The 24,162-nt window shown below is 40.9% G+C and overlaps 1 protein-coding gene across 2 annotated transcripts in view; it reads left to right on the top strand.

The window, feature by feature from the left end:
* The first annotated feature begins 14 nt into the window (after positions 1 to 14).
* The window catches only part of BBX (BBX high mobility group box domain containing), a 142,141-nt gene continuing 117,993 nt past the window's right edge, over positions 15 to 24,162 (top strand). Inside the window, exons 1-2 of one of the 2 annotated variants that reach the window (XM_085319133.1) lie at positions 15 to 78; positions 1,922 to 1,994. In XM_085319133.1, the coding sequence (XP_085175259.1) occupies positions 38 to 78; positions 1,922 to 1,994 (114 nt within the window). In that variant the 5' untranslated portion in view covers positions 15 to 37. Of the gene's footprint in view, positions 79 to 116; positions 214 to 1,921; positions 1,995 to 24,162 lie in introns of those variants that run through there. The other variant, XM_085319114.1, reaches the window with a different exon arrangement.

The following is a 24,162-nucleotide window of genomic DNA, read 5'->3' as shown; positions in this document are numbered from 1 at the left end:
CTTCGCCTCGCTCTTCCTCCTCTCGGGTTTATTTGCAATGTATGAAACTTGCATGGCTGTGAGGAGAGCCGAGCCAGCGTAGGTTTGCGAGGAGGAGGAGGAAGGGGAGGCAGAGGAAGGGAGGGGAATACGGTTAATCGCGGGGAGCCGCACGGCAGCAGGTTTGGGTTAGGAATATCGCTAACGACCCGCCGCCGCCGCTGAATGAGGAAGGTAAAATGAAGCGATGCGAAAGAAGCTGAGACAACATGTACGGCGCGGCGGCCGAGGGCAGCCAGGCACCGAGGAGCCGGGTGGTTTCTTTCTTTTTTTTTTCGCTTTTTTTTTTTTTTTTTTTTTTTCGCTTTCCTTTTCAGTGGGGAAAAAGCAGGAGCGCAGGGGGGATTGGGAGGGGGAAATGCCCGGTGTTCCCGGGCGGCGGATCCCGGTTTTCAGGGCGGTTTGTGTGTGTGTTTTGGGGGAGGCGGAGGGGGAAGGCCGCGGCTGCAAAAGTTTTTTTTTAGGGGGGAGGTGAGTGCGGGCGGCAGGCCGGGGCCGGCGGCGGCCGCYGGGGCCCCGAAACCATTGCCCGTCCTGCCGGCGACACGTCCGAGGGGCCGGGGCAGCGGGCCGGGCTCCATGTGGCTTCTCCCCACCGGCGGCGGCACCCGCGGGATCATCGCCCGGGCCCGCGGCGAGGAGGAGGGGAGCAGCGGGGAGGTGTTTTTGCGCCGGCCCTGATCGAGCCGTGCCGTGCCGAGCCGAGCCGAGCGCGGCTCCCCCCGCGCCCCCTGTCCGCGCCGGGCGCCAAGGTGCTGTGCGGAGTTGTGGCCCCGGGAGGGTGAGGAGACGTGTGCGCGGCGTTACTGCTGCTCTCCTCCCCCCTCAAAGCAAGATGGACTCTCTTCTCTCTCTTCTCTCTCTCACTCTCTCTTCTCTCTCTCTCCTCTCTCTCTTTCTTCCCCCCCCCTTTCCCTGTGTCTTGTCAGCCTTTAAGATCGACATTTTGTAACTAAGATGCAAACTTGATGGTGACCGAAGGGTGTGTGGCGGTGGCGGTGGGGAAACAACAACAACAACAGCAACAACAACAACAACAAAAAAAGCCGCCCCCCCACCCCCACCCCACCCCCGAAACGGGAAAACCCTGGGTCAGCCGGGCCTTTCTGTCCGTGTTTGATACCTTTGCTTTGCACCCCGCTCGCCAGGGCGGTGGCGGCGCCCCACGCGCGGCGCCGGGTGGCACGCGGGGGGTGGCGTGGCGTGGCGTGGGGGGAGCCCCGCGGCGTTACCTGGGGCCGCGCTGCAACACCCCGGCCCCCCCCCCCCCCCGGCTCCCTCGGTGTCCGTGCATCTGTTTGTCTGTCCGTCCAGCATACCTGCAGCCCGGCGCGCTGCTGCTGCTGTTAATTTCGCCGTGGTGCGTGCATCCACGCCCGGGGCTTGGTCGCTCACTTGTGCAAGTTGCCGGGGGTTTATTTTGTTTGCGTGTGYGCGCCGATTGCGGACAACTTTCTGCCTTTCAGCTCGGTAATCCCTGCACGCTTCTCCCTTGCTCTATGTATAAACATGCATCTGTACGTGTACGTACGTACAAATACATATATGCATGCATATGTGTGTGTGTGCATAAATACGTATCTGTGTGAGCGAGAGGGAAAAATAACCCACCCTGCTGATGCACACTCAGATGATTTGTTCCATTTGCCCAGTCCTGCTGCCCTTTAAAGACACACGGTGCAGCTTTTGTTTGCTCCTGAAGGTTTCCTGCCGCTGTGGTCTGGATTTAATGGGAGCTCAGTGTGGAGTGGGGTGGGGTGAGGGGGTGAGGAGCAAGCAAGTTTCAAGTTTTGGGATCGCTCCTCTTGTTGGCATTGCGGTGAGTTGCAATATTGTAAAATCATGGTGTGCTGATGATGTGCCTTTATTTGATACTTTATAGGTCACTATCACATGACAAAGGCTTTGAGACAGCTTCGTCTTCGTCTGTCTGTAATTTCCCTTTGCCTTCCTGGGTAAGTATGTAAACTGTACACACAGAAAAAGAGTTTTGTTGTCATTAACAAGATAGCGCTTCTCTTGCTGCCCTTTTCACATGGAAGATGCTTGTTTGGGTTTTAGCACCTCGGGAAACATGTCTTCTCTGGGCACTCRTAGCAACTGTTAGATTACAAAGTTTGTGTGTAGGGGTGGGTCTTAATAACCTGAGAATTAAAAGGCTGTGAATATTCAGATTCTCTTTTTTGTTTGTTTTTGTTTTTTAAGCCTTGATTTGTAAAAATAGTAAGTTGAATCAGGGCTAAAAGTTCTAACCCTGAGTTCAGAGCACAAGATGCTAGGTCAAAAACTTAGTAAGAATGTAAAGACCTTTAAAATTCAGGGCTCGTTATAGTGGTAGGAAATAATAGAAACAATTAGGATAATTATTTATAAATCTATAGAGGTCAAGAATCAGTGAAAAGTTCAGAAGAACTGTAGTACTACAGCAACAGGAGTTAGTTCAGTTGTAAYGCATAAACTGAGAATTAATTAGAATTCCATCCATGTTCTTTCTGTGTTACTGTTTTTCCTCTTGGCATTGATTAATGTAGGTACCTATCAATTTGAAAGACAAATCTTAGCTACTGATTTACTAGTATTTCCATAGAGCTTTCAGGTATACAAACTTTTATTTTAATGTGTATGCTATGGAAAAGTTTTGACACCTCCTGAAGCGTTTGACACCTTTTAAACTAAAGTAGAAGTGGTAATTTCAAGGAGAGTTTGTAAATTTGTGGAGTCAGGTTTCATATTGGCATGAAGTAAGTGGCCTTTGGAGTGTTTTTCGTACAGTTGCTTCTGGTGGCACTGAACTGAGTTTGGCCCTGAAATGGTAAAGAGGCAGGTAATTTTTTTTTTATATGTGGAAGTATTGTATATATAATTAAAAACAAGACATGTATTTGGAGCAAGCTTAGTGCTCATAAATGTTCATGATTAATAACATAGTCTTGACCTTTTCCAGTCAGTGTGTAGCAGACATAGGATAAGTGATGGTCCTGAACAGGCCATCTTGCAGGGGGCTGTTGGGAGCAGCTGTTCTTATGTGATATTATGACCACAGAACTAGCCTTAAGGCTGGGATAACTGCTGTGGAGGAGATGGTTTGAAGGGGGGATTCTACTTTTTTTTTTTCTGGACAGTTCCTGCAGAATTACACTCAAATTTCATTTTTTTTCAGAATTTATTTGGAGTGAGGTAGTGTGTAGGTCTGAGATRAGGCTATAAACACCAAATTTAAATTACCAAAATTCTTTGACAGACTAGTTGCATAGGAGAATATTACTCTCAGTTTTATAACATTACTGACAAGGATCTTGTTTTGCAAAGAGTAATTGATGTAACAGTTTTTACCGAAACGAAAACACACAGACTGGGAAATTCAAAAGCTTGCTGATCAGCTTCAAACTGTTGTTCAAAGCTGAATACAGACTCTCTGATTTTTTTGAACGTTTTTTTGTGTTTTCAGGTAAGAGTCAGATTAGAGTGCTCTAAGTAGCAAGAATTTTTTGGGGGGAGGGGAATAATATTACAAGGTATTGGGCAAGGACAACTCGGAGACCTTGTTTCAGGTAGTATCTTTGGTCATTATGCGRTTTTATATGATGAAGTCTTTTGGATGGATAGATTTCAGTCCTAGAAATGATGGGGTGATGATAATCTTCCCACAACTTTACAAGGAGCAGACCTCAATTTTACGCATAGTGCTAAATGTAGTTCTTACCTAATATTGAAATAGCATTAGCAAATTACGAAGAAAAGAAGGGCAGAATATCCTTGTGAAGAAAAGGGCATAAAGGAAGCTTTAGAGGAAGCAGAGAAATACTTTTCCTCATAGCTGAAAAAGCAATAAAAATAATGTGCCTAGTTAAGGGGAGAATGGAGATCTCATTAGATTTGTCCATGACTAGAAACTTCCATTTACTTTTGGGAGCTCTTACTTTGGTAAAAGCTAAAACTTGTTTTATTGTATAGTTTTTGATAGAATAACTGTTCCCCAGTGGAGTTCAGTAATTTGCTCGAAACATATAAGAGGGAGAACTGGATTCTGGTCTTGGTTAATAAAACCAGGTGGACTTTGGGGAGGACAGCAAACGAAAGGGGGTTGATCTGGTTAGGAAAGGGCCTAGTGAATCTTTTGAAAGTCAGCCTGTGGTCTCAAAACTTCATTGCCTAGTGCTACTCATCTGAGCACAACAAGCTGATGAACAGTTTCAAGCAGCCGCGTACTCTGGAAAACTGTGTTGGTTTCTGTGTTGAGGTAAAGTCAGAGTATTTTAGAAACTAGCCCCAAATGCTTCTGAGCCTCTGGGACTGCTTGCTGTAAACCCACCGTTTGCAAAACTTCCCTTGGTTTCGGCAGCAGTTTTATTTAGGAAAGGAGTGTAGGAGTGATGGTGAGAGGAATTTATCCATATTTATTTTCCTGTTCAAGGTGATGAAGGAAACCATTTGCTTTCATAGTTGTTTGAATAATTAAAGATATTAAATGACAATTTTCTGCATAACATATCGGAGCTAAYCATGCATTTATTTTATATGTAGCACTTCTCCTTTTCATTCAGAAAGGTCCTAATACGCTTTGTTTATAAACTAATGCTTCCATAGTTTACGATCCTGTAAGCAGGTGAATGCTTTGAAGCGCTTGACAAGTTGCGTTAAATTCACTAATGTGACTGCTCACTTTCAGAGCTTAAAGCTCTCCCAGGTTATGGCTGCTGCTGGTCTGTGGGCTGAGGGCATGCAGCATCTCTCAAACTTGGTCCACGTGACACTGGGCAGGGCAGTCTGCTGGCCCACAGGTTGTAGCAGGGTGCTGCGAGGAGAGGAATTTTGGACTGTGTGAGTTGGAGAGGGTTAATCTTCCGTTGCGTGTAGCAGGGGGAAACCTGCAGATGAAGTAGGCAAGACCTGCTGTAGGTAAGGCTCTTTGGTAAATCAGGGTGAAGGTTGTATAGCAACATACAAGGAAATTCAGGTACCTGGACGGTGAAAATGCGGCCCGTTTTGACAGTACGTGGCATGTGTAGTGTTCAGGACTCCTTGTTTATACCGAGGTCGTTCCTTAATGGAAGAAGTYACTATCCGTCAAAGTTGGAACTGAACTGAAACTCTGTTTCTGATACCTGACTGCCTTTTGACCACAGACTGCCTCTGTGATCTCTGACAAGTGATGTTAGTCAAAACCGATGGCCACTTCTAAATGCTTGGATCCAGGTTGGATTTCCTGTGCCATCACGTGTGTGGCTCGCTGCTGCTACCGGTGAAGTCTGCAGAGGTGCCATGGTCAGCTGGAGGCTCTCAGGTTTGGAGTTTACTCTTGCAAATGCAGCCTTATGGGCTGTTTCCACCTGCAGATGGAGACTAGTGATATTCCCTGTATCACACAGCAGCTTTAAGATGAAAGTCATTCCTGCTTCTGGGATGCATATAGTACTGTGGCAATGGAAGTGTGTGTGTCAAATTAAATCATATGGAGAACATTATTAGTATGAATTTCCTTAGTGAATTTAGTTTATTTTAAAACAGTATATATACTGCTTTAGCTGCCTGTAACCTTAATTTGTTTTCTTTATTACTTAGGAGTCTATAGAAGTTGATTGAAATAATATAGTTATCTATATTTCAAAATACCTCTTGAGGAGAAACAAGTCAACTTTCTTTCCTCTGTCATGTTATCTTCACTGCTTTTCTGCTTTTTCTCTCTATTATTTTGATACCTTTTTCAGAAACTTTTTTTCTTCTATATCAGAAGATTATTTGGTCAGATTCTCTCTCTCTCTCTCTCTCTCTCTTTTTTTAACATCAGTAGTAATATGTGAATAATCTCTGATTGCAATGTGCTGAGCCTGTTACTAGTGGATGTGTGTGCGTCTCCCAGAAAGACTACTACAGGTGTTGCCCTTCTTGATAGGCTCAGAAGGAGCGAGACCTGAACCAGCATAATAATTATTCTAATTTTCAGAATGGATTGATGCGTTGCTGTTGGATTGCATTGATTTAAAAACAAACAAACAAAAATTATCAGAGGTTTTGCTTCTTATTCTGTCAATAATAATAATATAGTTAGTGGTTGTAGGCATTGTCTTATTTGTGTACTCATGTCCTGTCTGGCAAAGTACATAAGCCATGCCTAAATCGTAAATCTCAAAAAATGGAAAAAATGGACCATCTTTTCTTAATCCCTGTTTCAGGTATCTAAGATGCAAAGCAGTGAAGTGGTTTGCCTACTATCACCTAGCAGGTCATCAGCAGCAGGGAATGGAACAAAATCCATGTCTGACTCCTTAGTCTTGTGGCTTTTTCCTTGGTTTATGCTACTTCTCTGAAGCATTTCCTACTAAATGCCTGTCTTGACATGTGAGTAGTCTCACTGAATTCTATGTTGGTTGGGTATCTTTTGCCAGTACTCAACTTTTTTCATAATGCTACTTTAAAGAAGAAAATCTTCAGTGATAGTATGAAGTCACTAACTTCACAGTAAGTCATGTTGATCGATCGGAGGGCCTAAAGCAGCAAGAGAACTAGTTTGAAGCTTTTACCACTAACTGTGGTATTTAAGCAAATGTGTATATTGCACTGTTTGTTTAATACTTCCCTGAATGAATTTTAAGAAACAAAATGCTGTTTTTCATAGGGGAGCTATTAAAATATACACTGATCAGAAATAGTTCTTTACAATTAAATTACTTTTAATGTTTATAATCTAATGCCAAGTCAGTGTTAACTCCATTATGAAATATGGAATTGACAAGCAAGCAGCAACTTCAGCACTTGGGCCGTGTTTTGATAAATAAGGGTGACTTATCCATTTGAACTTCTATTTCTAAAGTCAGTGACTATATTACATCCTATCTGATTTTCAAATTTGCTGGTTACTAGTGTTTTATTGCTGAGGGTATGAATCGGCTTGGATTCAGAATAGGAGTTCTGTTGAGGAGGAAGGCATACTTTACTCAGTGCCCAAGTGTAGACTGAACTGTGAAATTAGCACAATGATAGCAGCATTTTATTGTCTTTAATATTAATAAATTCAATTACATAAAAGATGAATCAACAAAGAGGAGAAGCATGGTTTTGACACTTTCCAGTGTTCTTGCCTTTTCTTTTCTAGCACATAAATGCATAATGTAAAAACAAGTCCTTTTGAGCATGGACAATTCAGCATGTGAAAATAAACTAGCTTCGGGCATGTTTGCCTACAAAACAGGCTAATATGACAAAATCTCAATTTTTAGTAAGAGGAAAGAAAGTTAACTGGATTTTATGAGACTATATTCAGAAAATCAGTTGCTTAGGAAGCATGGAATAGTTACTGGCAGACTCCTTCCACATGAGTATTTTGATGTAGGAGATTTTGTAAAATGTAGAAATCACTGCAAATACGTTTTGTTGACCCTTCCTGTCACTGAGGGCCTCATTCAGCAAAGATAAAAATGATTCAGTGGACTTCCACAGTATGGGAGCTGCAGAACGTAAGTCAAGTGGAAGTTCTCTTGACAAGAAGCTTAACAAATTGTGTCTACACCTTCCCTTGCTGATGGGAAGTGGGAAAGAGTGCATCTTCCCTTTTGTTTTTTTTTCTTTCCTTCTGAAAGGTGGTACATATGTAACAAATTGTTGAGAATTCTGCTTTGAGACATTGTGAAACCAGAGTAACTGCGTGCTCTGCTGTGAGGTTACTCTCCTTTTGCATAGCTATAATAGCAGGAAGATTTGTGCCACCCATGTTCTCAAGAAGGGCTTCATCCTTCTCTTGCAACCTAGAGTTTTCCAGCACCAGCTTTCATGGCCTGCTCCCAAGTACTGCTGATGACGACTGAATTTGCCCATGGAGGGGGATTCAGATGAAGAAAGCTTAACTCTGCTCCTAGGGCTTTGGTGGACTGGGCCATATGTTGGTGACTACGTGGCACTAAGTGCCATGTACCACAGCAGAACTGGGACTGCTAGATGTGCTTTACTACTGTTTGCTTCATGCCTTTGAACAGGTACCTTCCAAGTCTTTCCAGTATATTTTTCAGATAGCTACTTAAGGACTTTTAAGGATATACTTTGTCAGAAGTTTTGTTTTTTCTATTTTTCATTTGTACCTATACTCTACATGATCGGGAATTACCCAGCAATGCTAGCAAGAGCTCTTGAGACTGGGTAAGACCTATCACATGGTAAGAGATAGGATTATGTCTCTTACAGTAGAATAGTAAGTCTTCTTTCTTCAGCCAGCACTTTTTTATGAAGCAAATAATCCTAGATTTTTGCTTGTGTATATGAGAATATGCTATTTTGTGGTTGCAAAACAGAATTTAAGAGAATGTCATTCTGAGAGATTTCAAGAGGAAGCTAGATAAAGAAAAGCTTGGGAGGGAATGGAGGGAGTGAGGGAGAACTTGATTACTTCTCATCTTTTTTTCAGCCTCTCCAGTGTAAGGTAACTCCATGAAAGTCAGTGGAGCTGAAACATTCTGTTATTTTGCACTGAAATCTGTCTGGGAAAGTCAAGAGGAAGTCGCTCTTTTCATTTTTGCCAGGTTGATTAAAAAAAAAGGGGGGGGCATTTTGTGGTTGGCCATGTTTGATTTGCTTTCTACAAGTGGTCTTTGAGCCATAGCAGCTCTTCAGTGAGCTACAACATGCTGAAGTTTTTTTTCTTCCTTAGAGAAGGGGTGAAGTACTGGGATGTTAATGCATCTTGTGCCAACTACCAAAGAACTTGATCCTGCAGGCTATAGGTTCTGCAGCTTGATCCTGTGCAAATAGATTCTTGGACCCAAAGCCATACCCTGAACTGTATCAGCAATCTGTGCCCCCTCACAGACCAGCTTCCTGGAGTTGCTGGTAACCTGTAATTCCTCAGAAAAACTGTAGTTTTTGTTATTCTTATTGATGTGCAGGTAGTCCTGAATCCCTGACCTGATAATGAGCAGTGCAGGAATAGGTAGGAATAGACACATCACTGAAATGTGTAGGGTTGCCATCACCGGGAAAGGGGTGGAAGAGCATGAAGTGTGAGAATGCTGTTTGGTAGATGATAGGTCTTTTGGCACACATGCCACTGTTTGTTCTCCAACTATGTTTGCTTCTCCAGTTTGTTATATGGCCAGGTAGAGGAAACAGTTTGATGTATTGTAAAGGAATAGTTGTAGATTACAGATTTTGAAAGAAGTAGTATTATCACTTCCACTTCTCTGATAAGTCTGCCTTCAGACACTGTTTCTTTTTGCAAAAGGTTTCTTTATACCCAGGTTTCATGTTGAGTAGTGCTAGCTTACACAGTGTGGAAAACTGCATGCCTGGCTCAGGTCGTCTGGCCACTGGACACTCTGTGTGCCACAAGCTTGTGAGGTTCAGGGCTAATCTCTTATTTGAGTATGCCTGTATTTTTTTTTTCTTATTTAAGTGCCTCTATTTGTATTTCTTTTATCTAATTTGTTTGAGATACTCTTTCATACATTGTGCTAAACATAAGTCATCAAGTGCTCATAATACATTTTGAAACAAGTACACAAAATTGCAGCATGATCCACTACTGATTACAGAGTTATGGCATATGAATTAATAAGAAAATAAAAATAGCATCATTAATTTCCAGCTGCTTTTGGAGAAACAGAGGTGTCTGTAGGGAGAAATACGGTGTTTACAGAAGGGAGAATGACAAAATTCATGGCAAAGAAGTTAGTGCAAGGAACTAACTATTCAAGGTTTGCTTCCTCTGTTTAGTTGATTTAAAAGTACGTTCCAGTACTTAGAGTAAACAGGCATTATGGTGCCATTCTTTGAAGACTGTTGGACTAAATAAAGAGTACGAGAGTCAGAAGTAGAGCAAGGGTAGGAAGCCATCAATTGTATTCATTCGTGTAGAAAGTGTTAAGTTAGCAAAGTGAAGTATGGATAGGTAAGTGTAACTGTTGGATGTCCCTTTCCCATTGACATGAAAGAGAATTGCCTGTGTGTATGGGAAAGAAAAATCATGTTCAGGTGTTTCCCTTGGTAATAGGTCAGTGTTTTCCTGGTGTCTGCTAGGTGCGCGGGTGTGCGTGCCGTTAAATCATGAAGMTGACCAAACCGTGAGAGAGCTGCCCCGCTCACCCCTGAGCTTTTGCATTTGTGAGCCAAAGAGACAGCAAGGGTATGAAATACCTTCTGTGGTTACCGGTGGCGTTGGGAAAACCTTACGTTTTCAAAACTCCTGTCGGCCGGATACTTTGTTTCGTGCGCAGGACTGTGCTGCCCCTTTCCCTGCCGTGGGTGGTCTGGTTGGTGTGCGCGGTCTCGCCTTCCTGGAAATCTGTTATTCCTCCCTAATGCGGAGAGAAAGCAGACTAGGAAAGGGTAAGGCCCATCACAAACAGCCAGGTCTTCCTGCGAGGCCCACACCTGTCCTCGCTCGAGGATCCCGCAGCAAACCCCTTTCCGAGGGGGTACGGCGATCGTGGTGCAGGAGGTTCACACCGCGAGCCCCAGTGCTGCGCGCTCCCGTAGCCAATGCTTGGCGTTGCAGCCCATCGAAGCAATTTAAATCATGATTTTAAGTCAACAAACACTTGGTTTAAACTGGTGCTTTTAATCTCGTATTGCTTTGGTATTTCTGTATTTGTTTTCTCAGAAGCTATCTCTATTGGTAGACGACCGTTAAAATATGTAGCTAAATATAGTGTTTACACTAAATTTGACACTTCTTTTTTTGCTGGTTCAGAAGAGGCACTGTGTGTCTGCACGTTTTTTTAAGTGATTGCATGGCTTTATGCATTTATTTAACTTACAGTTGTTAAGAAAGTTTTATTTTAGGACATGACAAATCATACTTTTTTTGAATGATGGCTTTTAAGATTGTCCTGTTTAAAATTACTTCGGCATGTGCTAGTCACACRCATACATATACACACGGGCACACACAATAGTTAATGCAAACAGAGTTTATCCTTAATGCTTTAAATAAAGTATTGTCCCTCATAAGGTAACTGTCTGAGGGAAATAGAAAATAAATAAGCTTTTAGAATTAGTAGAACTCATCCTTCTGTGCCTTGTTATTACAGTTGAGGAGGAAAACAAGCTTTCTTACCTCTCTTCCCCCCCTCCCCCCAGAATTCTCAGGTAGTTTCTCAAACTTACCCCAAACTCTACTAAGTGAATAAACTGAAGCAAAGAAAACATTTCTCTACAAATGCAGGGGAAGTCACTGCTTTCGGGTAACCTAGTTCTAAACCTAGTTAAAACTTGAGCAAATCCTTGTTCCTCATCCTTAGATGAAGACTTAGCTGTTAGGCAGTTGAACTTCTGTTATGATTTTGACATCATATATAGTTTATTCTGTTTTAATATAAACAAAGTTTTATAACTTTACAGTCGACTTTAACATTAGTTTGCTTTAAAAAAAAAGCTAAATTCCAATTAGGCATTTTTTTTAATTAGAATTTTTAATTTAGCATCAGTAAAAATCTGAGGTTTAAGACATCTGATTTCTCTGTTTAAAAAGGACTCACARTTGAATCCATTTCTGCTAAGCTGAATGTATTCTCTCAGACAACTTTATATCCATATTTCACACTTTCTCCTGGTAATAATGGATGACCTTGGCAGTATCTTCCACTGTGAAGGAATGTGGAGTTGCTCACTAGATGGTATCCTGGCCATATCACTTTTTTGGGGGGAGCTAGGCTCCTCAGTAGGTTCTTGCAGATATAGATGAACAGATACTGTGTACTTAAAATAACAGTATTCAAAGAGATTTTTTTTTTTAATTGCTGTTGTAGGCTTTCCTCTAGAGTGTGCCACATGTGCTTATGATTTTAATAGTCAAGGGTTGCTTTCTAACTTCTGCAKTGAATCTAGTACTGGTGTCCAGAAACCAAAAAGTGAAACTAGGCTGTTTACTGAAGGCATTCTGTGCTCAGCTTTACTAATGTGTTAGATGAAGAAGGAGTGAAAAACAAACGAACAACAACAGCAAAAACAGCCAACCAACCAACCGAACAACCCAGGTAAATGTGTTGTAGAAAGTTTGTGGGCTACCATGGGGAAAGAACTCTGTAACTGCCACCCTACCAAAATTATTAATAACATCTTGACTGAGTCAAAGAGCTTCATAACATGTGTTGACTCAGCAGCTCCATGTTTTTTTTTTCCTTTTTTTTTTTTTTTTTCAGCAGGGGCAGCATGTAGCAGTGTTTGTGACTATTAGGGAATGCAGCTAGACCTCAGGTAGCAGATGATCCGTGCTCAGAAACGTGGAGCGTGCCTGGTCRGAGAGAGCCGCACAAAATATTCATRTATTGCAATTTTGCTCCCTCCCCYCTCCAAAGGATGATTTACTCACTTAAATGTCTTTGTAAGAGCCCTTCTTTATCCAGCCTAGACATAGGTTTTGCGATCTCACCACTTGGTACAGTTTTTCCATATTCTTTCCTGTCGATGCTGAGGGTATGCAAAATCTCAGTGGTTATTGTGATTCTGGTATAACTAAATCTTGGCAGATAAGATCAGAAACCTATACAGAAATTATAAGAAGATTGAAACAAAGGTTACAATGCTATTGTAGGTCACAAATGTTTAGAACAGTCAATTAAAAAAAAAAGTCTTCCTTAAAAATAAAAATGTGAAAATTTTACTGAGTGTTATCTATGCTCACTCTTAAGGCAACAAGCCAGAATAAGATGAATCACTTGCCCTGAAAGGCTTGTCATTTTCATTTTCACATACATTTGGTTACTAGATCAGTAAGAAAACAAATAGCCGTATATTTAGGCAACTTTTCTTGCGATAACTGTTTATTGCTGAAGCATTTATGTTTTATGAAACTACCTTAAAACAATTAGCTGTTGTTTAGCATAAGTGTTTAAACAAAATGCTTTGCTAATGTGGCTGATCTTATAGTTACTGCATTTTCATAGGGTTGAACTATTCTTGTTCTAACTTGTTTCTCCCCAACTTYTTTTTAAACACATGAAATGTTGAGGCTTTCTTCCTTTATTTTTGAAAATACATTTTTGAGCCAAGATTTTCTCAGGGGAATTGGTATTTCTGAGGGTGTTCTGTTGGAGGTGCCTCAGAAAAGCATGTTACTCAGCATATGCTTAGCAGTGTTTTCTGCTAGGTTACATTAAAGTGGGCTACTAGTCAGGTTAAAAAATCTGGTTCCAAAACTCACTTTGGGTTGCATTCAGACTTGATATGAGCGTGTGCAATTCATCTGAGATGACTGAAACAGAATTTGGCTCTGTTTGCGATGGAGATTCAAGCCAAATCAGCTAGGAGTAGTGCCTGTTTAAAATATTGTTGTAACTACATCAATAACACTTGCTTGGAAGGATGAGACCCCCTTCTTCGTTTTGGTCCCAGCACTGCAAATAAAACTTGTTTTTGCCTTCACTTTGGAAGATTAATCAGAGAGGTCAACTTAGTGAAATAATCCCTCCGTCACTGGGATCCATATTTAGATAACAGGCAGGGTTGTATTGTGTATGTGTTTTTTTATTATTATTATTATTATTATTTAAAAAAAAGCCTCAGGAACTTCCAGAAAATCACATTTGCCACCAGAAGTGTTTCTGCTGGTGCTGAACCAAACCATTATTGCTGCCAAGTGGTCTAGAACTGGTGCCAGTTCTAACCATGCGGGAGGGCGTGTAAAAGGCAGGTGCTCTGTGTGCTTCCCCTTCCCCACTGAAAAAGTGTTGGGGCAACTGATCACATAATTCATTATCATTATTATTTTCAAATCCYTTTCCGCCCATTTTCCCAAAGGAACTACCCTGTTGTCCAGAGTCTGTGCCAGAATAGGTCTAAATACTGTCACTCTGAATCCAGTGAGAATTTTGCTATCAACTTGTATCACATACCTTTGTGGGTCTCCTCTATGAACATAGGTTCTTTAAGGATCACTTGTACTTTCCTCGTAATGTAATTGTACTGGTGACCAATATGAATTTTACTATTGTAGAATGGGATAAAAGTACAAACATGGATGCAGTTACTTTGGAATAAAGGTACCGTATGCTACTACAACTTACTTGGCTTCAGAGAATCAAATAAGCAGGAGAATCTCCTTTATAAGGATGTACTCGCATTTCTGTAGGTTTACTTATTGGCCTTTTTAAGTATGCTGGTATAAGAACTGGTGTAGAATTGAAGCACAAAAGAAAAGAAGATCCCTCAGTGCTAGTATCTTGGTGCAGTTGTAGTTGTTCTGCTCACGTTCTGGTATAGCTGAAGCACRAAAATAGTCTAAGGTAGACAAATTCTCAGAGTAATGTGTGAATTATTCTCTGATGGTTTTAGGAGTAGAGAAGAGTGATCTTAGAGTGAGTTTTGTAGTATGTGTACCAGACACTGAATGAACTCTCTAAAATGTGACCTGGGGCACATGCAGTACTGTATCTAATGTAGTGTACTATTTAAGCTCAAATATATTCAGAGGGATAAGTGAAAATACACTGGCTCTGCACTTACACTTTAGCAAGCAAATAAAAGGTTAGCAGTTCCTTCTAGGATTCAGGCAAAGAGTGAAACTGGTGTGCGACAGAGCAGGAAAATAGAAAACGGGGCAGTACTGCAGCTTTTACCATTAACTTGCTTCATGCGCTTGGGCAGATTACTTCCTCTTTCTGTTTCTCCATTTACAAACTTGGGATGATGATGCCTTCTTCCTTTGTAAAGTGTTGTGCAACCTGTGGAAGAAAAACTTGGTGCTGAATAGCTGGACAGATAGTTAAGGAGAGTTGTCCAGATTTTTTTAGCTCTGTCATAGAGTGAAGTGACAGTTGTATTGACGGTGGTACTGTAGTTTGGGGAAAACTCTGCACTGAGGCTGGGTTTGGTTTAGTGTTAGTGGTGATCTTTAAGTTCTAGAAAAAGCACTTGCTTCTCCCTCTAGAAAAGAGGAGTTCAGGTTGACTTTTAGCATTTCATCCTACCAAAGYATCAAAACAACTCACTTTCTAAACAGATATATAAACAGAAAATTCTTTCACAGTGTGCACCATAGACCACAGAGTCATTCATATATGTTCTCTGTTAAAGAAGAGTGTGCTTTTATGGAGTAGTAATGCTCTCATACTGTGTGCTTTTACAGGCATGAACTAAGTATGTTTTACGAACATTTTGGTACCAGTGTTACCACCTGCATTTTACAGCTTCCAGAGTGGACACACGGATATTAAGGTGATGCCATGTGGTTTGTGGCAGAAGCAAATACAGAACTCTTGAACTTTGTGGAAGTTCCTGTGTCACTGTTAAGTTCATCCGGCTGGCTGCATCCTTGTTACTAAGGCCTCTGCCTTGCRCATGCATGTAATAATACAATTCACTATCTATTTTTTCCTCATCAGTAATGAAAAGTATTATCTGTCATATTTCAGGCTTGCTAACTAAGTATGTGCAAACTCTTAAGAAATCTGTTAGCATCCTAGTTCAATGCTGAAAACTATTCTTATGTATTCAAGAGCTTGTGCTACATGATAGAAATGTAACCTGGTAAGAAGTTACCAGGTCCAGCCTTTGGACCTGATATTTTGTTCTTTTAATCCAGGGTTTCTTTTCGACTCAATGCCATGTGAATATTGCCCTGCATGCTTCTCTAAAAAGTTTCTAAACTAAACTCTCTAAACTTCTCTACAAGTGATTTCTCATAAGACCTTGTTAGTCCAGGCTTGGTCTGCACTTGTGCATTTCAGAGTGTTAGTTCAGCTCTCCATCCAGAGCTTCGTGCTCTAAAGATTGGCATAACTGGGTTGGAAGGAAATAAGCATGGCGGGGTTTTGTGGAGAGCTTCATACGTCCAAGTCCCAAGTGCACAGTGCCAGATTTTCAGAGTAGTAGTTCAGTAACAAGGAAGCCAAATGACTGTCTTTAAAGCAGATTAGACAGCGAATCCTTGGATCTCATGCTTTCTTTTCTTAGGCTGGTATTGTTCAGAGCCTTAGGCTTTTTATGCTGACCCAGAGCTTTAAGCACGTTCCACTTTCTCAGTCGGCACACAGTCTTGAGCACACCAGAACTCCATTTCACAGAAAACTCTTAATACCTTGTTCACCTTCTAATTTCGAATTCAGCCATCTGTGCGCTACATTGTGAGAGGAAATGACAGAAAGCTACGAAGTTAATCAGCAAAAATCGGTAGATCCTAAGGGAGCTGCCCCTAGCCTAGCTGTTATAGCCAGCACTGATTTTTCTTTTTTAAACTGCTGACCTTTTTTAAATGCTCTCAAACTTGCATCTTTTAGACTGAGCTTTTTCAGTATTGGATTTGCCTTTAAGACAAGGACCACATAGGRTTGCTGTTTGAGGGAGGTGGAAAAGAATTGCTAGAATAAAAATACTTATCTTAAGAGCCTGTAAACCACCTTGCTTCTGTGGGGTTTTTTTGTTTGTTTGTTTGTTTTTTTAAAGATATGTGTTGAGTTTGGAGCTTGATCTGAAGACCATTGCTCCTGCTTGCCCTCCAAAGGATTGATTTATTTCACAAATATAATTTCTTTTCCCTCTCCTTTTCCTCAAGAACTGTGCTTTCATTATGGARAGGAGGATATTTAAACATATACTTGATTATATTTGAAATACATACTTGACTATGCAGGACTGGGCCCAGTCCTGCAGTGCATCTCTAAGAGTAGTCTCCCTGAGCTATTGCAGTTGCAGAATGGAGGCCCTGTGTGTGCAGCTAATCATATAAGGACTGAGACATACTGGCACAGATCCTTGGGAATGTGCAGAGTTCTGCTAAGCTGTTGTGGCTTGACATTGATGAAAACAGTTGGTAAAGTTGGATCTGATTGTAAATTCTGACTTCTGAAGCAAAGAGGTTCCTCTTGGAAGGCTCATAGGACTTGTTAAATACAGAAGTTTGTAAATTCTGTAACCTGAATGATTTCTAGAGATATTTATCAAGAAATAGACAGTTATATTCAAATCATTCCTTTTTGTATGCCTAAGATATAAGGCTAAGCAGTTAACAACAAAAGGAACCGAATAAGAATATAGACAAAATTAAAATACCAGTGGTAAATGGCCCAGTGGTGAGGGGGAGATTATTAGTTCTTTCTCCAGTTAATACATGAGTAAAGTAATTAATTTATATTTCTTGGAAAGTTCCTTAAACTAAAGTGTGCAAAAGTCTAATGATTTTTTTCTTTCAGAGAATTAAATATTCCAAGGAAAAGTGAAAGAAATCTTGCCCAACAACTATGGAGTAGCTTTCCAGATATGAATCAGACTGAAGCCATGCTGTCGTGTTTCCTAGAGCTGGACCAGATGCTTCTGACTTCTTGGAGATCTTGCAGGCTTAAGCAGAGTCACCACTGGCCCATTCTCCCTGCTGATGTTTAGAGTCCTGCAGATGCAGTGAGAACTGGGAATAATCAGATAATTTTCAGCCTGGTGCTGCTCGGGAATGCTATTACTGTCAAGATCATCAGTCATGCTCACCAAGAAGAAGGCTTCTAGTCAGGGTGCGAGAGGTGTCTGTGCTGCTGCTTGAACTGGCTTGAGGAACAAGGTCATAGCTGAACTGCCTGATACTGCCATTGGACTGAGTGTGCAGATAAGCAGAAAGTTAGTTTGGGGATCTTTCCACTGTGTCACTAACTGCAGAATATTGGACTGGTAGAGAAGAAAAATGGGAATGAGAGACCATGGCAGTTGCCAAAATTCATTTGTGTCAGATGGAGTTCCTTGTAGGGTCCTAGTATTTTTCTCTGGTGCTTTGAGCTATTGGTGAGAGATCTGCAGTGGGTGTGGGATCTGATCTGTTCTGGCACTGGAGAAGGCCATTTCTCCTTTTCTGCTGCCAGAGACTGAAGGTGGCTTTGATATGTGTCTTTAGTTACAGTAGGATTGATATAATGAGATGGTACTCCCAAGCAGGAAGAGGGTTGAACCAAATAGCTCCTAACTGGCAGATGTCTGTATTCCTAGTACCCAGAGGGTAGAAAGAGCATGGTTGTATCTGGGCTGTTCTYGCAGGGCTTTGATTGTATCTTGCMTGGGAGGGGGGAGTATAGTAGTGTCTTGCAGTCATGATTCCCTGATCATCCAGACCGAGGACTCCCTTTGTAGARCTTACAGAGTAYAGTGGAGATTGGGTTGGGTAGGACGAGGGYGAGGAGCATCTCGGTATCGTCCAGAAACACGATCAGGGCACAGGTGCTCTGCAGTCTGGGAGGGATTTTCAGCCTAGGAGCAGAGATGTCATGGGCACTTAGGATCTTTGATGTTCAGGTTAACAGTCTGGCTGCTAGGACTTTAAAAATATGTGGGAGAAGATGAGGGCTATCTTGGCTGTTGGAGACAGCCCCAGTTGTGAAGTTGCCCAGGAAGTCTGTGACATGATAAATATTCTTTTTAAGTGAGAACATAAATTCCTCTCCCTCAGGTGTGTTGTGCCGACTTCATCTATCGCCTGATGTTATGTTGTTTTTTCACTCTAACAAAAATGCATTCCCCTTTCGGGTAAAAGAGGACATTCCTGATGAATTTCCTTTGGCTGTGGATCTGTAATTATTGTTCTTGAGTTTATTTGTGAGCTACTGAGGCCTTTACTAAAGATGGTTTGCCTGTGATGTCAGAAGAGCTGTTCCTGTTTTGAGTCTCTTGATGGTTTTTCTTTTACCAGAAGGAAGTTCCAAGGAGTTAAGTTTGCTACAGTTSGCATCAAATACACAGCACTGGAAATCTCTACGAGGTTTAGTGAAGCTGTTAGTGGGGRGAGGTGAGAAGTGCTCCTTAACTTGTCTTACTTTACTATACATCTGTGGCAAATCATTTAKCTCTGATGAGAATTAAAAAGAGCAGGTTCATTGAGGATGTCAGTCAGGTTTGCAGATTTGCATCATCCATGTTCCTTGTGCTTTTATTCACTTTAGAGATCTGGGGCAGCAGAGTTTTTCTGTAAATACAGAGGAAACCTCATCTCTTGCTCTGTTTGCAGCTACTGTTGTCTTTTGCATGTCTGCTAAGTAGGTGTMATGGGTTACCTGTCTGAGTGGCTGCTGTTTACATTGACAGGGATCTGTAGGTAGGCAAAGTAAGGTATGAGGATGGAGACTTGCCAGTCTTCATCTGCTTGTTACTGTGTTGAAAAAGTTTTCCTGTTCCAAATGTCTTGTTCTGCTCTGGAGTACGTAAGTGGTTCATTAATTCTACTGCATATGATAGGTGGCAGGGAAACAATAAATAGAAAGTCAGTTTGCGGTTAAAATTGATCGCGTGGAATCAGATCTTTTGGGAAAACTAGATGCAGGTTGTCACTATATCCGAAGTTAGCCATGTGCATAATTCCTTATAAGACTAAGGTTRTTGTGGAGTTTCAGATTTGCACCTGATTGCAAGAATTTACAGCCTAAATTTGTATTATTTCTTCTGGAATCTATTTCAGATGTGTGGAATTTACTGCCAGTGACAAGTATTTGATCATAGTGTTATTTTAAACTTGTACACATCAGCAAAGAGCCTATCCAAAACTTAGTATTCTTGACAGATATTTAAATATTTAAAACACCCTCCATATGCTTACTAAATCCAGCAGCTCAACTATATAAACAATGCTAGAAATAATGAACCAGAAAATATTCAGCATAGCATACCCTCTCCATAAATATTTCTCTCTTATTTTAACATTCGACATTGTGAAACACAAGAAAAAAAATGTTTATTTGTTTTAGCTGGTTGACRTGCTACTGAAACAAGCTTTCAGGGAAATCTGGGGAGTCCCACAAGGTGGCAGGAGCTAACTGTTCTATATTAGTGCCGTGGTCCTCAGTAAAGGTAATGAACAGATTTCACCACTTGCATGCGTTCAGATCACAAGGAAGTTAGACCAGAACTTCAAAACCCCACTTTGTATAGATGTTTCTTGGACTTCTGAATAATTTAGGCAAATGTACAGGATTCTGTCCTCAAGATAGAGGAAGATTACTCTGTCAACCAAAAGCACCTTCATCTTCATTCAGGGATATTTCTTTCCTTATAACATGCATTATGCCTCTGTGTGGAGAGCAAGGATGAAGCTATGCAGMAACTTGCTAGCCTGTGAGGTTCACAGTTTAACAAATTGGCAGCGAGCATCTCTGTAACTTGCAGACTTACCTTGACACTGTGGGAAAGCTGATCACGAGGACAGACATAGCAGCCAGGGCAGTGGGACTACATCAACAAAGGAATTCTTTGCTGCGTTAATATAAGGAAATAAGGCTATAGAGGTGTTTTTCTTTTGAAACTCTGAAGAATCAAAACAGTATGCAAAGTATCCAAGTTTGGGGATTGTTGAAAGTCATCAAAATAGCTAATCCTACTTAGTGAAACTGCATTGGCATTATGTAGTGCATAAGGCTGAAATGCAGGGAATTTATTCCCTTCTCTTCCCTTGCCCAATCTGCTATTAAGCTGCCCAAGTTCTTGTTTCACTTTTTTGTGTTTAATTCTTTTTTTTCTTGCTTATGTTTCCATGTCCCTACTGATGGTCAGCTCTCTTGTGAAATGTCTTGTGATTACAAAAGAATGTGTACGTGTTACTGAAGAAGTGATTTGATAGAGGTCTGGGTATGTACTTGCCTAACTTGTGCTTTGGGTGCTAGGTCTCAGGTTCTTACAAGAGTTCTCTAACCTGCTTGATAAATCTGTGGACTTTCAGGGATTTAGTTGGCAGAAGTAACTCTGAACAAAACAGATTAAGATGACCAGCCCTGATTCAGCAAACTGCAAAGAGCACTGTTATTCAGACTTATGAATCTCTTCATTTGTGTTTTTCAGAATGAAAAGACAGTTTCTCTATATCAGCCAGGTATTGCTGGGAATAGGCACAACCATGTTTATGGGGACACACAATGCAGTTCACTAGCACTAGGAAGAGAATGGGAATGGATAGTTCCTTCCTTAACCAATAGATAGATATTTGGAGTAGAAGCAGTTCAAATCTCACGTGAAATCATGGGTTCTCCCTTTTCCTTTACTGTCAAAGGCTTGTTATTATACTGTAAAAACAAAACAGAACAAAAGCCCTAAGCATTTGTGATGGGGATATGGAATAGCTACATGAGGTGAATTGATTAAAAAATTGTTCCCACTTACCTATGAAATCATGTTGCTTCTTTCTAGCGATGATGGAAACAAATTTAGAACTAATTAAAAATCATTCCTGTGGTGATTTTCACACTTGTTGCACTAAGATGCATTGTTCACTAAAATACCTACGTCTTGTGCTACTAAAGGGAGGACACAAGACAAGACTCAGAGCTGAACTGTGTGTCTCAAAAGTTCTCATCAACTGTCGTAAAGTAGTAGCATAAACCGTTATCTCACTGAAACACAGGACCTTCAGAAACATTTGGTTTTACATCCATTTGCTGGAATACATGAATTGTAGGAAAATTCTCTTAACTTTTGGTTTTAGTGCAGACATGAATAGTTTTTATTGGATGCAATCGGATGATATTGTGTCATTACAAAGTGAAAATTTTGCAATTTCTAACAGCTACACTTTTCATAGGCTTTTTATATTCATTCTTTCCTAAGGATTATTTTAAAATTTTATATAAGTAAATTATTAAGCAAGCATTCAGCATTTGATGAGCACACTACTGAAATGTTGCATTAATTTGGATACAACTGGAAAGGCTTATGATTTACACAACCATGTATCATATATGATTGGAATGACTATCAGTTAGAACTTAGATGGAATAACTATCATCTGTGAGTATGTCATTGCTTGCTTAATCTCAGCTGTATCTATGTCACTAGTTCTTTCTGAAATTTTCAGTCATCCAAGTGATATAGATGCTTTGTTCTCAGAAAACCCACATATGTTTATGTACAGATGAGGGAAGAAATCACTTTTAAACTTTAAGCAGGAGATGATATTTTATAACCAAGATGTCCGTTTTCGATGATGGTTTTTCAAATGTAGTGCTTTTATACCAAAAATATGTGGACCATCACATAGCTTGCAGAGAGAGTATTTCCACAACACTTTCACAACTATTCAGAATTTAACAGCAAAGAAAAGTTTGCTGTTTAAATTCCTTTATTCACAAAAAATTAGTGGTTCTGATGGAATGCCAGAGTTGGAAAGAGTAACACAGCAACTTGATTTAATTTGATCATGGGGCCAGTGTGGAAGAGGGCTGCGGAGTATATAATGACATGTCTGTTGGCCAGAGTAGTTGTTTTTTCAGAGGACAGTAGATCCTATGGTATTTCTCAGGTGTGATAAGTAAATGAGCATTAGAGATTTCTGTGTCGTGGTATACTTAAAACTATTGCAGTGAACCTGAAGGCCTAGTAAAGATTATTGAATCACTTTGCAGTTTACTGTTGTTGCTGTGTTGCCTCCCAGTTAATTATGGTATTACTGGAGGAAATAGAGGTGGAAGGTGGAGAGGACTACACAGAAGATGCTCTTCCTCAGTGTAAATGTCTTCCAGGAAACTTAGGTCTTCCCTCAGTATCCTCCAAACCTCATTTGTAATGTCTCAATTCTTCTGCTGATTTTAGTTAATTTGGGGACAACTGAGGTCCTTCCATCCACTAACTCCCCTATGGAGGTGCTGAGTGCTTTATCTTCTTGCCTTGGGAATGCAGAGCATCACTGGCCTCTGGTAAATGCCCAGTATGACTAAGGAGTCCAGACAGACAGGCAATTATTCTTATTTTCAGCCAACTTTCTAAAAACACTCTGTTCACGTGTAGCATTGTTAATCTCATGTTTTACTGATAGGTTGGATTTATCTCAAACCCTATGGGTATGACTACATTGCAGACTGCCATGTTATGTGGTTACATGAGTGTGCTTTAAGTAAAGTAGCACAAATATCAGAAGTGGTTTAGAAATGATAGCATGGGGCTCTGGGCAAGCTAATTTAACGTGTATTGAGTCCTTAGCTCATGGAGCGTCCTGGACTGCCATAGTTAGTGCTTCTGGTGTTTAATGCTTAGTTTGTTTAAATTGGACTTCAGGGTCTGGGGGTGTAGCATGTTAAAATCATGTCAAGTCACTGGGGCCAGTCCCTAACCTGTGGTGGTGTCCTGTGCAATAAGAACAGGTCTTGGACTTTCCTTTAAGATGCAAAATTTGGTTAGACTGCAGTAACAACTTTTCGTACACTAGCAAGCTGCACATCCTGTTCATAGCATTAGACTTTGAAAAAAGTACTTTCTCCTCAGAAGTTTATTCTATTAACTTGATATTTTTTTTAACAGTACATATTGGAGTTTTTTTATTGTTAACGAAAAGAAAACTAACGGGCAGTAAGATGTCTGCTACAAGGCCTGTTCTTGATTTGGTTGGTGTGCAGGGAGAGACATATTTCCCTTATTGGTGCTTGGGTATAGTTTTTACTCTGCTCTTCTACCTTTCTATGAAGGAAGCTGTAACTGAAAACTTAAGTACCCTGGAGAATATAGGGAAATATAAGTAACTTGGCCTCAGCATTGACTGACTTTTAGGTATCTGAAGYATCTATAGAGTGCCAGTGAATTTGGTATCTGAGGTATTGTTACCCACTGCTTAGACAGACAGAATCTATCTTTCAGGTAACTTCGGGGAAGAGTCATGTGAGTCTGTCCAGGTGACAAGAAATTGAAGTGTTGTGACTGACTAATGCTCCAAATGTTGGGCCAGACCTTGTGTCTGTAGGCCCAACACCAGCACAGTCCTGAAAAGAACAGTATTCTCTTCCTGCCCCAATCTAGTGTCTCATAGAAAAAAAAAATAAGATTTATTTTTAAAAAAGATACAGTATATAGTGTGCTGATGGTTTAAACAAGCGTCCATTGACAGAGAATTATGTCTTTGTGGTTGATGCACTGTGTTGGTGTGTGAGTGAAGTAGTAAAGTTCATAACCCACACTGATCCTCAAGTCAGAAGATTAAATTGGAACAGTGGAATTGCTTTGACAAAACCCTAAATGTCAGAGTTTCAGAATTCCCCAAGCTGCTTGGTRTAACAGCTGCTTACTCTTCAAAATGCGCGCTTCCACTTTCTCCGTTCTTTCTGGCGACAGAGCCAGCAGCAGGTTTAGCTCCTCAGCACTGCTCGAGACAGGGGCCCAGCGAGCACCCGTGGAGTTTGGCAAGGTCAGAGATGCAGCGCTGCAGCTGATGACATCTTACAAGGTTAATGGTGGCAACTCAAAGGTTGACAGTCTCCCATT

The sequence above is a fragment of the Rhea americana genome, unplaced genomic scaffold, assembly GCF_003343005.1.
Source record: "Rhea americana isolate MKP2758 unplaced genomic scaffold, rheAme1 scaffold_118, whole genome shotgun sequence".
Classification (NCBI taxonomy): domain Eukaryota; kingdom Metazoa; phylum Chordata; class Aves; order Rheiformes; family Rheidae; genus Rhea; species Rhea americana.
The sequence above is the reverse complement of the archived record's forward strand: the minus strand, read 5'-3'. Positions and strand labels throughout refer to the sequence as shown.